Source organism: Protomyctophum bolini (genome assembly GCF_963924005.1).
Source record: "Protomyctophum bolini genome assembly, chromosome: 3".
Classification (NCBI taxonomy): domain Eukaryota; kingdom Metazoa; phylum Chordata; class Actinopteri; order Myctophiformes; family Myctophidae; genus Protomyctophum; species Protomyctophum bolini.
This window is the reverse complement of record NC_137864.1, coordinates 23,805,033-23,820,180: the sequence shown is the minus strand read 5'-3', so window position 1 is coordinate 23,820,180 and position 15,148 is coordinate 23,805,033. Positions and strand designations below refer to the sequence as shown.

General features: G+C 41.1%; 2 protein-coding genes across 2 annotated transcripts; both read left to right on the top strand.

Moving 5' to 3' along the window:
- The first annotated feature begins 1,964 nt into the window (after positions 1-1,964).
- On the top strand, positions 1,965-7,216 carry LOC308310080 (beta-2-glycoprotein 1-like). Its single transcript, XM_080756154.1, has 8 exons — positions 1,965-2,077; positions 2,862-3,041; positions 4,359-4,455; positions 4,796-4,872; positions 5,385-5,570; positions 5,740-5,919; positions 6,580-6,777; positions 7,028-7,216. The coding sequence occupies exons 1-8, from the start codon at positions 2,008-2,010 to the stop codon at positions 7,132-7,134; spliced, it is 1,095 nt and encodes a 364-aa protein (XP_080612280.1). The 5' UTR covers positions 1,965-2,007; the 3' UTR covers positions 7,135-7,216.
- An 832-nt stretch (positions 7,217-8,048) lies between these two features.
- Positions 8,049-14,734, top strand: LOC308313278 (beta-2-glycoprotein 1-like). Its single transcript, XM_080760318.1, has 8 exons — positions 8,049-8,266; positions 8,678-8,854; positions 9,278-9,383; positions 9,586-9,662; positions 10,045-10,233; positions 10,813-10,992; positions 11,640-11,837; positions 14,329-14,734. The coding sequence occupies exons 1-8, from the start codon at positions 8,197-8,199 to the stop codon at positions 14,391-14,393; spliced, it is 1,062 nt and encodes a 353-aa protein (XP_080616444.1). The 5' UTR covers positions 8,049-8,196; the 3' UTR covers positions 14,394-14,734.
- The last annotated feature ends 414 nt before the right edge of the window (positions 14,735-15,148 follow it).

Sequence of the window (15,148 nt, the reverse complement as noted above, 5' to 3'; positions counted from 1 at the left end):
GCTCTTGGGCTTGAAAAGGTTGGTTACCACTGCTCTAGAGAGACCAATTTTGCACAAAGTGGCCTCCTGGTGGCGCTATAACAGGCCGTTCTGGAAGTTTTGCAAGTGTGTGCAAAATTTGGCATCGACCGGGTTAAATATCACACTGCGTGCCAAGGTCATTTATTTTACAACAGCAGATTCTGGCCTGTCTTCGCAGTCTGGTCACTGCGGCCCTTTACCCTGAAATCATAGGGTTAAACCTGAAGTTACCCCACTAACAGTTCTTCTATATAACATAAAAAAGTAATAAAAAAAAACATTCAAGAAATTAAAAGTAAAATTAATAAATAATCATAAGCATGACAATCCATTAAATTACAGGTCAGTTCATTCAAATTGGAAGAGTATGAAAAGACTGGATTCCAGTCTTTTTATACTCTTCTTGTTAATTTATCCGACGCACTTGCATAAGGACTTGTTTTCTCAATTAAAATAAAAAAATTAGTTTCTTAAAACTAGCCTTACTGGGTGCTTCAGTGATCATAGTTGGTAACGTGTTCCATATTGTAATTGCCCTAAACATTACAGATCTGCATACTGCATTTGTTCTGGGTTTTTGTTTATGTGACCCCTATAGTAGCCTGCCTGGTAGCATGACTATGATGATCTCTCACATAGCCTACTGTATTTGTGAGTAGGCCTACAGACTAACTGGTTGCTCACTACAGTGGTTCTCAACCTGTGGGGGGGGGGGTCCCCAGTTCAAATATGATTATTTTGGGGTCATGGTTGAGAAGCACTGGTTTACGATACGATACTAATATCACTGTGTAGATATTAGTCTTGTCTCTCAGTATTCGATTTTTTTCCTGCAATGTCCCGCCCCATATTTGAATACTGGGCCCTCGTTGGTTATAACCTGGTTCCAGACGAATCTGGTTGGCTCGTCACCATTTCGGCCGTAAAGTCCTCCCACAATTGAGAGAAGCCAGACTTAATATTCCTGGGGCAATATGCGTTGCAAAGGCAGATGAAGGCTGGGTACGTGAGGCTAGGTTTACCATGCCAAATATTCCTAAAGAAACTCACAAAATTGCATTCCAACCTCTCCTCTACTCTGAAACTGGCATGTAGCCCCCAGCCAAGACCCAGCCCGCAACAGCCCTGCTTAATCGGGCTCAGCCCTATTGGCACGATAGGTTGCGCGTTGGTCTGGCGAGTGGGAACTCCAGGTTCAATCCCCGCTTCCGCGCAATGCTACACAATCATGCAATCTCATCTCATGATGAAGTGTCACACAAAAGTAGCAAAAATAGCCAATCTACAATGCATCGTGATCTGCCATTTTTGCTACTGCTACTTAACCAATGGAAAGTATTAACAAGAGCTTGTGTTAATTAATTAATAAGTACATCGGATCTATTGGAACACATAGATCCAATTTCCCGAAAAGTAACAGTTTTGGACATTCACGGGTTCCACCTGGATGACAGTGAAAACTTGTTAGTTTGGTGTGTAGATATATCAGTACTGTACTTCTGTACTTTGGGACGGTTTCGTAAATGGAGCACACACACACACACACACACACACACACACACACACACACACACACACACACACACACACAGTTTTAGACACAGATTACTTAAAAAAGCCTTTAATCTACAGTAGAGGCCATTTCATCCCAGTAATGTAGTTCACCTTCAATGAGGCTGTCCCTTTTGTATTTTAATCAGCAAATTACGTGTAACCTAGTTACAGTGGTCTGCATAATCCCAATGCTTGATGTGTTTGTAAAACATCAGTCTCTCATCCCCTGTTTGTCTGTGTACATTCAGCATTTGTGTCAGCTGTGTACAAAACCAAAGTTAAACTCTGAGCAAATATTATGCATTAGTACTGACCTTTGGATTCAAACAATCAGAGCCTATATTCTGGCTTAAATTGGAACTTGAGCAGAACATCATGCACTCTTATGTAACTTCCACCTAGAGTGTGCAGTTTGGAGATCTCGCCCCAAAGATGACTCCAACACTGGCTTTGCTGTTCCTCTGCCAAGTTGCTTTATGCACAACTGTAACATCTAAGAAAGGTAATGATAAATCTCTTCGAAATGCTTCATTGTGTTTTGGAATAGAGCCTGGAATCAATGCAATTAATATGAGTAGTTATAACGTTTTTTTTTCTTATTTATTTTCCATTACTGTGCTCACACACACACACACACACACACACACACACACACACACACACACACACACACACACACACACACACACACACACACACACACACACACACACACACACACACACACACACACACACACACACGCGCGCACACACACACACGCCAATAGATGGAGAACAATTCTGCTTTAGAGCCACACTGCCAAAATAATAATAATTTCTAAGAAACTATAGGTCTGTCTGTTTAAGCAGTAGCCTAATACAAAATTGGGAGAAAGAGGGTAGGCTATGTTAAATCAACACACTTTCCATGATGTCTGCAACTTCTTCTCCACAAGCGAGCGTACAAAAATTGGTGCAGACTGTGGAGTCTCCAAGACAAAACATTTGTGGCCTAAATGAAACATTTACAGATCGTTTGTTTTTATTTTCATTAGCCACATTGCCATAATAGGCACATTTCCCACATTTTGAGAAAATGTAAAAACTTTTTTAGATCAGGAATTAGAAGGTGTTTTTAGAATCAGCAGTAGTCCTAAATGGGTTAAGTACTGAAAATAGCTGATCTACAACCTCATATACTCGCATGGCAATGCATTGTAAGCGTGCAGATCTTGTTGTTGTACAGTTAGTATAATACAGTATATGGCTTCTTAAGTGACTAAAGGTTTTTTCTGTTTCCCTCAGTATGCGGCCGCCCGCCCATCAGTGATGGCATTGACGAGTCAACCCTAAAACGTGTGTATGAGGTGGCCGAGGAGGTGACCCTTAAGTGTGAACCGGGGTACACACCTTCCACAGCATCCCCTCGGAGGATGTCTTGCACTGCCACAGGAGAGTGGACGCCGTCAGACATAACATGTGCCCGTGAGTGACTCTTACAACCTAATTGCAGGTTTTCAGCAAGTCAGCTATTAAACACAATTTATGTGTTAGTAAGAGCTGGACATAACCAGTAAGACGCCCTGAGGGCGAGGAGCGACCTCGCCCCTGCACGCATCCGCCTGGGTGACGGCAGACTGCTGGGCGAGCACTGGCGCTTTGTCATGAGGGGGTCGGATCAACATATGGAATGAATACTGGCCATATATGGAGTGTGTCTTGAGTGTACAGGGTTTGATGAGGTCAGAACAACATAATTATGGAACGTCAGAACAGGTCAGCTCTACGTATGGAGGGTGGCAGCGGGGGAAGTGTCTTGAGTGTACAGGGTTTGATGAGGTCTGGCCATATATGGAACGTGAGTGTACAGGGTTTGATGAGGTCAGATCAACATAATTATGGAATGTCAGAACAGGTCAGCTCCATATATGGAGATTTAAGGGTGGTAGTGGGGGCAGTGTCTTGAGTGTACAGGGTTTGATGAGGGCCCAGGTAGGACCGGGCGGTAATTTACGGGCCTGTTGAGAACCGGGCGCGGCTGCACGAATAACTTTGGGGCAGGTCCGTCTAGAGTTTGAATGGACAGGCCTCAGTCAAAAGGGAGACATCGAAGAGGAAGGACGGATGGAGAAGGATCAATTATGGAATGTCAGAACAGGTCAGCTCCATATATCTAAGGGTTTGAGGTCAGATGTAGAGTTGCTGGCCGGAGATGCTGGCCGGCTCCATATATGCAGATCTAGGTGATGATCCAGTCTTAATGTATATGGAGACGGTCATATATGGAGTGTGTCACGAGGCATGACAGACTGACAGCCATACATGGTGGCCTGACGTGTCACGAGGCGTGAGGGACTGACAGCCATATATGGTGGAATGACTGACAGACTGACAGCTTTTGCAGGTTTTCATAGTAATCTGCGACGGTCTCCGTAATACGTAATTAAATATTTAAATACACAAATAATATATGAAACTCCACATTAATACAATCTGATTATAAATACACATGGTTATATAATTTTAAAAATAAATCTTCAACTGAACTAGATGACGAATTGCCTGGTTAAGTAATCGTTAAATAAAGGTTTTATTGAGTGGACTGTTCTTTAAGCCCATACTGCACCAATGATTCGTCACGCAACTACTTGCAACCATCCCCAATGTCTGTTGCAAGGAGTTGCATTTGTGTGGTTGACCTTAAAACTGTTTTGTTGCGACTAGTTGCGATTATTTGCAACAATTTGCAACTGGTGTGGTTTGGGCTTTAATACATTGTCGTAACCATCATCTTTCTGGTAGCCAAGGTGTGCTCAATCCCCAAGCCACTACAGCCCTTGGCAATGGGGAGGAAAGAGGTTCCCTTTAAGACTGTGCTCAACTACACTTGTGACGACGGGTAAGCTCACTTTACTATATGTGGCTCTCAGAGTGGGATCTGGGGACCCCCAGGGACCCCCAGGTCTTCTTGTGGGAGTTCCATATGGGGACGTCAGTAAATGATTGAAAGTTAGGAACCAAATGGACACTGAATTATAACTCTGATAGTATACAGAACTCTCTGAGTTATAGACTTGTAATCTGTTGAACATTGTTTGTCTATAATAGCAGGCCCTACATTTGGATGGCAGGTTTAAAGTGGCTAACCTACTTTATTGAATCAGCCAATCCAGTTAGCCTGTGACAGTGGTTTGGTTTTTAATATTCATTTAGACCAAAACGCATTTTTTCCCCTTCAGGTATGTCATGGAAGGAGCCAATGAAAGCAGTTGCCTACATGATAGTACTTGGAGTCACCCACCACCCCTTTGCAGAGGTATTGAACAAAAATACTTTTAAATACTTTAATAGTTTTCAGTTACTCTTTGCCCCAGGTTTGATTATCTTCTAGTCATAAATACAATTTCAGATTGGGGTTTGAGAACAAAGTCAGTAAGAATAGGTGTGAAGCAAATTGTGAAATAATCTAAGAAAGATCCAAGAATTGTGAAAACATCTGATCTACAAGATAACAACGCCTCACATTGCGAGGCGTTGTGAGCTTGTCGATCTGCTATTATAACAATATTTATGTGGGAACCGAGTCAAACAAAATTGAATGCCTCAGTTCAAGTGCTTGTCAGGGTGTGCGGTCCCCAGTTTAAATATGTACATTTTGGGGGTCACAGCCTGAAAAGGTTGAGAATGACAATAGAGCATGACTTCCCCTGGGGGGATACAGTATAAATACAAGCATGATATATTTTGTTTAAATAATGTTGCTTTATTCCTGCATCAGGATAGGTTCCCCAGTTTAAATTCAGATTAACCTCTTGTTCCCCCATGCAGCTGTGAACTGTCCTCTGCCTAAACCACCAAGAGATGGCAGAATCATCCATGACAAGAGAGTTGTTGGAACCAACACCATCTATGGGCAAGGCTGGACATATGAGTGCAACTCACCCAAAGCACCAAGCTACGAGAGGGGTTTCTGCATGGCTGATGGAAATGCCACTGAGCCACCAGTATGTCGTGGTAGGTAGCCTATATAAAAAAGAATAATAATAAAGTTCCTTTTTCACATTTATGTTTGATTTCTGTCATTCATTATTTGGTGGAAAGAAATCTTTTTTCACTCGTTGATACATTCCTAAGAGTGGCATTCAGAAATGCCTCAAGCCCTCAACTCAATTTCTCCACACAGATGTGAGCTGCTCAATCCCCAGAGCCATGCCAAATGGCTTTATCACCTTCGCTGTGATGCGGGAACATGGCTATAAGGAGAAGGTCAAGTTCGCCTGCAATGAGCACTATGTTCTGGAAGGAGATGCTGAGATACAGTGCCAGAACTCAGGGAACTGGTCCAACCAACCAATCTGTAGGGGTGAGTCAAGGGACAATCAGCAATCACATTACACTATAGTGCCTAAATAAAGTAACCGATAAATGGGTTTAAAAGTGTTTCAACTGGTCAGCCTGCGGCCAATGAGGAATCGGCATAAGTGATATTATGTAATTGTTCTTGAGGTAATTGCTTATCCGTCAAAATCACGAGGGCTCATTTGACCTTATCTGCCTTGGGCAATTTGTATTGCAAAGGCAGATAAGTCTGGCTACCCGAGGCTACATTTGACCCGTGGGATACACAAATAAGTTGGTGTCCAAAAACGTAGTTACTGCACTTTGGCTTTGTAGGGCAGAAATATAATCAAACCTTTTAACCAAATAAATTAGGCTTATATGATTTAGAGTGAGATGTAGTTTTGCAAGGTAATATGAATTGTGACAATATAAACGCAAATAACAAGTTTAGCAGCTATTATTGCTATTATTACTTATTTGGTGTAGCAGAAAGAGAGTGCTTTGTTATGATAACTAAGCAAGTTAAAATCTCAAACTGAATTACCCACATATTCAACTTGGGGGAACTTGAGGAAGTTGATGTAGTCAAGTTATGTTTGTCTTATACTCTAGTCTATACTCTAGTCGGCTGAATTCATGAAAAAAAGAAAAGAAAATCTCATTTTAGCCATTTTCCCCACAGCCCCCTGTGCAGTCGGTATTAAAAGAGGACGCATCTTCTACAATGGCAAGAAGCTCTGGATTGCGGATCTGAAACCAAACCGAGTCCTTCATAAGGAGCCTGTTGTCTTCTACTGTCTGAACAGAAGCGAGAAATGCGGCTACCCTGTGGCCAGCGTCTGCAACGATGGAACGCTCCCCATCCCAGAGTGCTTTGAAGGTGAGCCTCTGTTCACATAATTCAAAGTAATCCCTTTGTAGTCCCACAGGGGGTGATTTGGATTGCTGACAGGATTTATGGAAGTAAACATTTTGAAATAATATGTGGTGGACTGGACAATTCCCCCCAAATACTCAGCACTGATGTGTGGTTTAGAGATGTTCTTTGAGAAACCTCACACTGACTACTGCCACCGTCTTATTAGGCTATACACGTCAAGATGTTTCTTAATGCATTCGTTTCCTTCCAGAACCAGGCAAGACGGTGTATAACCTAAGGGCGAAAACGCTTCCATCAGAGATCAGAATGTGTGCCGCACCTCCTGAAGGCCCCACTAGTGCAGTAGCACCTGCATAATGTCACATATTACCGCTTCGCAGCCTGAAATGCCAACATAAAGAACCAGGGTAGACTGGAACATGAATACTGCCTTAATAAAACCAACATAAAAACAATACAAGATGTGTCTCATTAAAAAATTGTGTTAACATAACGTTTGATCTAGGTGGTATACAATTGCATAGAGTGATATCTAAAATAACTTTATTTCATCATGTTGACATCCTAACCTTATGTGTGTGTGTGTGTGTGTGTGTGTGTGTGTGTGTGTGTGTGTGTGTGTGTGTGTGTGTGTGCGTGCGTGCGTGAGTGACAGAGAGAGTTATAGACCTGTAAGGGTCAATTTGAGAACCACTGATTTAAAGCAGAAATAACATGCATTTTAAAACTGTTGTGTGTCTATGTTCCTCAAACCACTCTGATATAACCAGTCATTTCTTTTGTACTTTGAAGCAGTTTTAGCTGCAGTACCACAATGTCCTGAGTTAGTGGGAGCGCTGATATGAAGATTATTTAATATTTGAGTCATTATAATATTGATGCTAGGTAAAACCAGGCTTGTTTTAATTCCATGCCAGTAGGGTGACACTGATGGCATCGTGCATACGACCAAATCAGTTGAGCTGTTCCTGAGAGCAATTTCCATATGATGTGAAAGCCTGATTGTTCAAAATTGTGTATTTGTGGGCATAGAAAACACATAGGGGAGCCCAAAAAACACCAACATTTTTGAAAAAGTTTTATGTTGTAGGTCCTTTAAAAGAGGATGTAGTTCTTCCTCAACAGAGCAATGCTGTTCAACTTGTGAGTTCTGAAGAAGTGTGTTTAGCAGATGTCAGCCCCCTGTCCCCCTTTATTTTGTAACAATTATTGCAGCAAGGGGAAGTTCACTGTTAAACTTTCACTTCCAGTAAATGGTACCATGGTTGCGGACTGCTGCTGGTAAACAGAGTACAAATCAATAGACTGTTACTTGAGCCTACACTTAACGGTTTAATTCAACAGAAACACAAACATCAGGGACAGAGGCAGACAAATAACAAAGGAAGTGAAGCTGAACAGAACTTTTCTGAGCCCCTGATGATGGGACACACGACTGCTTTGCTTCTCTTGTGCCCATTTGCCTTCTTCACTGCTGTGACATCCAAGGGTAATATTATCATTACTGGTATTCGTTGACAAAAAGCAAAGCCTTATGGCAGTTCAACAGATTACATTTGCTTTGCTTTATTGCATTATTGCCTTCTGTTGCCTTATTACCGGTTAGTGTGTCTAAGAACTAATTAATGGTCAAAGAGTATTTTAATGTACTATGTTTTTATTATTTTACATCATTATACAGTATCCTCTATAAGCTCTACTATGCATTTTAATTTGATTGAATCCAGTTATCAAGAGAGAGAGAGAGAGATTATTATTTCATAGGAAATAATATAACTAACTACAAAAGTATGCTCCTCTGAGCACACGTCTCCACCAGGCCTGGTTGCCTACCCAAAATCATTCGATGCACGGTCCATATGAGTGTAAGTACATTAGGCCTTATTGTGTGTCTTGGCAGATTGCGGTAGGCCAGTCCTGCCAGACAATGCTATTGCAGAAGGGCTCCAGAGAATCTCCAACCCAGGTGTTGTGATAACCCTGTCCTGTAAACCAGGTTACAGCATCTCCACAAGTTCTCTAACTATTGTTTGTGCCAACACCGGACTATGGACCAAAACTGACCTCAAGTGCGACCGTAGGTCTTCATTTGTTTCCAATAAACCCAAATGATATTGACACTTCATTGGTGGTACAGTTATCGTAGCATAATTTGGAGTTACTTACCCTAGTTAAAGGTTTTCACTGCATGAACCATAGCTAGCATCCTGACTCTGGGCATGTCAATGTCATAATGGGCTAACATTTGGCAAGGAATGGGTGGACATTTGTAACAAGTTGTGACCTTGTAGATTAGCTATTTTTGGAGAAGAGATTTGTTGTAGAGGGAAAAAGAGCAGAGGGCAATAGACTCTTATCTATTGTCAATCTACAGTATATCTAAATAAAAATATCAATATAATAATAGTCTATATACAGTATATCATAGAACTATGGTCTTTTATGTTGCTAAATGTACATGGACTGCATAGTAAACATGTCTTAAATGTCTCTCCTACAGCAGTCAGATGCCCCTATCCACACACAATGTATAATGGAGAGGTTCAGCTTGAAAGTTTCCATCAAACTGAGTATAAGAATATAATCAGCTACACTTGCAATGAGGGGTAAGGAAAGAAGGACAGCTTTAACTCAATCACAGTCTGGAATTTCCCAGAGTTAGAGCAAAATATGATCTGCGTGGATGGAGCTACGGTATATGTTTTTATGCTGGGAACATCATTTGTCTATCTTATTTTGTTTAACAGATTACAGTAGAATACATGCGAATATTGAATTGGCTTTAATATCCAAGACCTGTCCATACAGGTACATCTTGCATGGTCACAACAGTTCTGAGTGCCAAGAAGATGGATCATGGAGCACCCCGACACCCCAATGCAAGCGTGTGTATACTCGTATACTGTATACTGTATGGCACTTTACACTCCAAAGAATGAGTTGACCTTTATTTTTAATTTTTTTAAACTGCTTCACACATTCATCTTAAATGTATTCTTGCATTTTAATTGTCAAGTTATTATTTGTTCAGACGAGTATATATTTTTCTTTATTAAACAACAAATTGAAGGAGAAATTGTCTCTAATAATATATAATGCACACTAGATTGTAGTGTCACAGCCGGAACCGGGTACTAAAATAAACATGGGATCTAGGGATGGTGACAGACTGTGCCTGAACCTGTAGTTACAAAGCATGTCTGCAGGCCTGAGTGAGTACATCCAAAATAAGCTAAATGATATCGTTTTCCAACTTGTTTCCCTCAGCTGTGATGTGTGGTCTTGCTCCCATCCCAGAGTTCGGGATAATAGTCTATGATAAGTATGTCAGAGGGAATACCACAGAGTTTGGTCTCGGTGGGACCTACAAGTGCCTGCCTCCATTTGTAGTCACAGGCAACGCAAGAGGACAGTGTACTGCATCTGGCAGCTGGACCAAGCCCCCTGAATGTCGACGTAAGTGGTAAAAATGGTTGTGAGCTAAAATCATTCTATTGAAGCCCCAGTACTGTGCAAAAAGTTTGCCATTATACAAAGAAACCAAGACTATTCAATCATACTGTTTGTCTATCATTCTGGTATGTTGTAAGCATATTTTTGTCATTACTGTGGATATGCTCACAGAAGACATACAAGCCACTGTATTGTATACATTGACAACAATAAAAAAAAAGTTTGTAAACTTTATTTTGGTTGATTATTTACCAATTAAGTCCATAATTTATGCTGACCCCTCCCCGAAAAGGCCTTGCTGTCCTGATAATTTATACATTATGGATATGTAGTGTGGATTGGACTGTTATTCGTCTCAACTGCTCAATAACAATTGGTATTTTATTTTATATCATTGAAAAGCCTTAGTAATCACCATAACAGCGAGATTTCATGTTTTCCTGCATCAACTGATTGTTAACGCATCTCTCTCTGCATGCATATGTGTGTGTGTGTGTGTGTGTGTGTGTGTGTGTGTGTGTGTGTGTGTGTGTGTGTGTGTGTGTGTGTGGTGTATAATATATTATACATGTTTCCTTACAGTGGTAACCTGCCCCCCACCGCAGCTGATTGAAAATGGCTACATGTCCAGCAGTGTTCAGAGAGAGTATGACTACAAGGAATCAATCAAATATGGGTGCAACGGAGACTACAGAATTGATGGGGTTATGGAGAGCACATGTCAGGAGACAGGGGAGTGGTCCCAACTACCTTCTTGCAAGGGTAGGAACCGGGCTGTCGTGGGCATGTAGCAATGTAGCATGTCTGATTTATAGTTAGTTGTCTAGTAGCCCCGGGCCATACTGTATGTGACCTCAGTCCCTATACACTCATTCTGCAGCTCCAGAATGCACGTGGGACTGAGGTCACATAGGTGATAGTTGCAGTCTATAGTTGTCACAATAAGTTAGTACTTTTTTGTCAAGTTCAACTAAAAGACATGAAGGACTTCATTGAGTATTAGCATAGCTGGATATGAAGGATTACAGAGACACCCACATCTTACATCTAGGTAGCCTACTGTATTTGTTCAATGTGGCACTAAATAATGCATTTATCCATGTCATAGCCCAGGACAGCACCACAGTTCAGTGTTGTTACTAAAGCAGGTAACTACTTTGTAGTGTTACTGTCGACTGTCGGGCAGAAACCTTGTATCCCCACACCTTTGATGTTTTGTGTGTGTGTGTGTGTGTGTGTGTGTGCGTGTGTGTGCGTGTGTGTGTGTGTGTGTGTGTGTGTGTGTGCGCGTGCGTGCGTACGTGCGTGTGTGTGTGTGTTCTGCAAATTGTCTGTATCACATATAATAACGTCTGTAATGTGACTTATGTAACTCCCGGGCTCCCCTGTCCATTTGTTCTGCTCTACAGACCCTTGCACTCTTGGTCTGCAAAGAGGAAGGATATTATATGAAGGGGGAAAACGCTGGATTGAAGATCTGACGCCTAAGAGAGTCTTCCACCAAGAGATTATCTCAGTCTATTGTATGAACAAGGAAAGGGCATGTGGCTATGCAGTGTCTACTCAGTGCATTGATGGGCAACTCCTATTGCCAGAATGCTTTGAAGGTAAGACTTATATGTCCATCAGAGAAAAGTAAAAGAGATCATTAAAAGACAACTTCACCTATTTTCAACCTTTCTTCATATAATTGGTTTTTCTACTCGGTCTGTGTTTCATAGGGCTGTGGACACTTCAAAGACCTTCCTACCAGTTACATCATAATTAGACAGGTTTCTTTTTTCCAAACAAGATTAGATTTTTTTAACGTGAGAACAATGCATGGGCTCTTAGCTTGAATTCCAACTTTCTCAACTGTATAGTCCTTCTCACAGACGGGGGTAGACAAGAATGGTACCATATATTATAATGAGCATTAGCAAAGACTAACTATGAAAACCTTCATTTAGGGGCGATAGTTGCTCAGGGGTAGAGTTGCCAGTTGGGAACTAGAAGGTTCCCAGTTCGATCTGCATTTATTCGATCTACATCTGACCTCAAACCCTTAGATCTCCATATATGGAGCTGACCTGTTCTGACCTTCCATACGTTGATCCTTCCCTACCCGTCCTTCCTGTTCTGACATTCCATGTTGATCTGACCTCATCAAACCCTGTAGACTCAAGACACGCTCCATATATGGCCAGTACAGAATTCATGCATATGTTGATCTGACCCCCCATGCCAAAGCGCCAGCACTCACCCAGCAGTCTGCCGTCACCCAGGCGGATGCGTGCATACGATCTCACCCTTTAGGGCGAGTTCCCCTCAGGGCGTCTTACTGGTTATATGAAGATAGGATGAAAATGGGTCCTCCTTTAAGGCGTTTTCACATCAAACCAGAGGTATTATTTTAAATTATTCGGATAACCAAAGATTTCCAAAAAATAGAATTTCTATGATGTAGCCTACTCTATGACTGCAAATGTAGGCAGGGTTTCAGCCCAAGACACAAAAGTTAAATATAATTATCTGAAAAGTCTTAAAGCATAGCTGAACAAAAACATTTGTCATGGTATTTCTTTGACCTGTCATAGTGCACACAACATTTTTACAATTATTTTTAATCCTTGGAATCCATTTTTAACTGGAAGCCTATAAGCCGAAAAATAGCAGATCTACACTATGTCTCGGCTATGTTACGGTGCACCACAACAGCGCTTAACTAGTGTAAATCAGGCATAACCAAACTCTATTTCTAAATTATCTCTAACTTCTAAATGTCTATAGAAGACATTTGATCCTCACAAGTATATTAATACAAACACAACCCTCGTCTTATATATGGCTCGCCTTGCCACAGCAGATTTGGTGTGCAATCTAATTCTTTTTAACCTTTTATCCACAAAAAGGAAGCTATTTTACATCACAAATTCTTGCAAAATGAAGGGTGCGTACAGTATTGCAGTGAAGACAATTTTTGCAATCTGAGAAACAGAAAGCAAAGCAGAATGATATTCCACTTGCTTATTCAAGAACTGAAACTATGAGTGATTGGTTCAAAACATGTTTCGTTGTGGAATTTGAATATTGTGAAAGAGCTTTGCAAAATCACTTCAGGTTCTCATAGTTAACACTGGTGTCCACCCAATATTCCGACCTCCCAATATTCCGACCTCCCATAATTCCGAAAAAAGCAAAAAGTTTACACTAGCCCCTCTCGGAACCCCCTGGGTCAGCCTAGCCGCAATTTGCAACTCTAGATTTTTTTACAATGGGCTGAATCTAGAGTTGCAATACCCTCCATCCACTTCCTATTCATCTTTTTTGGTTTGTGATCTGCTTGTCTTAAATGACGTTAAACTCACCAACATTGCAGCTGCAGTCCAAGCTTGAATTATCCTCTTTCAATCAGCTGAGCTTGTTTTTCATAAAAATCCCCCGTAGACATGTTATGAGCTACTTTCTGTCCAAAATATTCCAAGAGTGACAATATCGAGCCGCCATTTTGATTTTTGCAACGTGCTGTAAAACAAGACGTGAGGGGGAGCGCTTGTTTAATAGAATCTTACCTGCGCAGGTAAGACACCCAAAGAAGAGACACCCTAGGGAGGGAGGGACACTAAACAATGAACCGACAAGGACTGACTGGGGAACAAGACTAATATACACAGGAGGGCTGATTACACATGAGAAACACATGGGGAACATAGAACCAAAACAACTAGAACAAGAACATAGACATGCAACAGCTAGATAAACAGAACATAGAATCAAAACAAGTAGAACATAACATAGAAAAACAACATCTAGATGAGCAAAGTCTGGGACCGTGACAATATACAAATCAGACATACAGAATAGACCTTTGACTTCTGACAATGAGGAAGTTGAATATTTTTCACCCATTAATTGATGTGCTTGTCTACATAGCCTACTGTCATAACTAACATGCTCTGTGTGTGTGTGTGTGTGTGTGTGTGTGTGTGTGTGTGTGTGTGCGTGCGCGTGCGTGCGTGCGTGCGTGTGTGTGTGTGTGTGTGTGTGTGTGTGTGTGTGTGCATGCGTGCGTGCGTGCGTGCGTGCGTGTGTGTGTGTGTGTGTGTGTGTGTCCTCTAGAGCCTGGAGCTTTGGCTTATACGTTGCATGCCAGCTCTCTGCCATCAGAGATACAACAGTGCTAAGCAGGATGGTACCTGGTTGTGAAACACAATTAAGGCTGTTAAGTGTTAACTACATAAGCTTTGTCTTATTCTTTGTCCTGTGTCATGTGTCAAGCTCACAATGTGTCATATAGCCAGGCAAACTTATTTTTGATTATTTTGAAAAAGTTAGAGAATGTTTAGCCTATAGCCCAAAATTAAAAAAAGTAACAGATAACAGATGACATATTTTCCTTTTGTTATGTGTGTTTTCTTTTCACAGGGTGTCATTATCATAGGCTACTCAAATAATATTCAAAGCGTCAGCATCAGATTGAGACAAGAATCCTCTTACGTTCGATATGTTCTTTCATTATAAAAAGCTGTAATGATGTTATGGTTTTCAAAGTTTTTGGTCTGAATCCATGGTCACGCCCAGATTTTGACCTACTGATTTGCACGCAAATATTAGCAGGGGTAGGATGAGGAAGAAGGTACGTATAGTGCTCATCCTGATTGAAACAGTTGCAGTTAAACCCTATATTTATACTTTTAATGTGATATGTAATTTATATATCTCATCTGGATTAGAAAGAACATCTTAATGCAAAGTATAATGCAAGTAATAAATGAACAAAGTAATTGAAAAAACACATGCAGGCAATTCTAATTCCCGAATTAGAAGGACAATCAGTCACCAGAAACAAGGACAGGTGTTTTTGATGAATCTAACATGGTTAAAATGGAGTTACAATGGGTTTGTATCTAAGGGGGCGTGTCTGATGAAATGAATAACA

Coding starts and splice junctions, on each gene's coding strand:
- LOC308313278 (XM_080760318.1), top strand. CDS start 8,197: ATGATGGGACACACGACTGCTTTGCTTCTCTTGTGCCCATTTGCCTTC. Junction 9,663..10,044: donor CCCGACACCCCAATGCAAGC/GTGTGTATACTC, acceptor TGTTTCCCTCAG/CTGTGATGTGTGGTCTTGCT. Junction 10,993..11,639: donor CCAACTACCTTCTTGCAAGG/GTAGGAACCGGG, acceptor TCTGCTCTACAG/ACCCTTGCACTCTTGGTCTG.
- LOC308310080 (XM_080756154.1), top strand. CDS start 2,008: ATGACTCCAACACTGGCTTTGCTGTTCCTCTGCCAAGTTGCTTTATGC. Junction 5,571..5,739: donor TGAGCCACCAGTATGTCGTG/GTAGGTAGCCTA, acceptor TTCTCCACACAG/ATGTGAGCTGCTCAATCCCC. Junction 6,778..7,027: donor CATCCCAGAGTGCTTTGAAG/GTGAGCCTCTGT, acceptor GTTTCCTTCCAG/AACCAGGCAAGACGGTGTAT.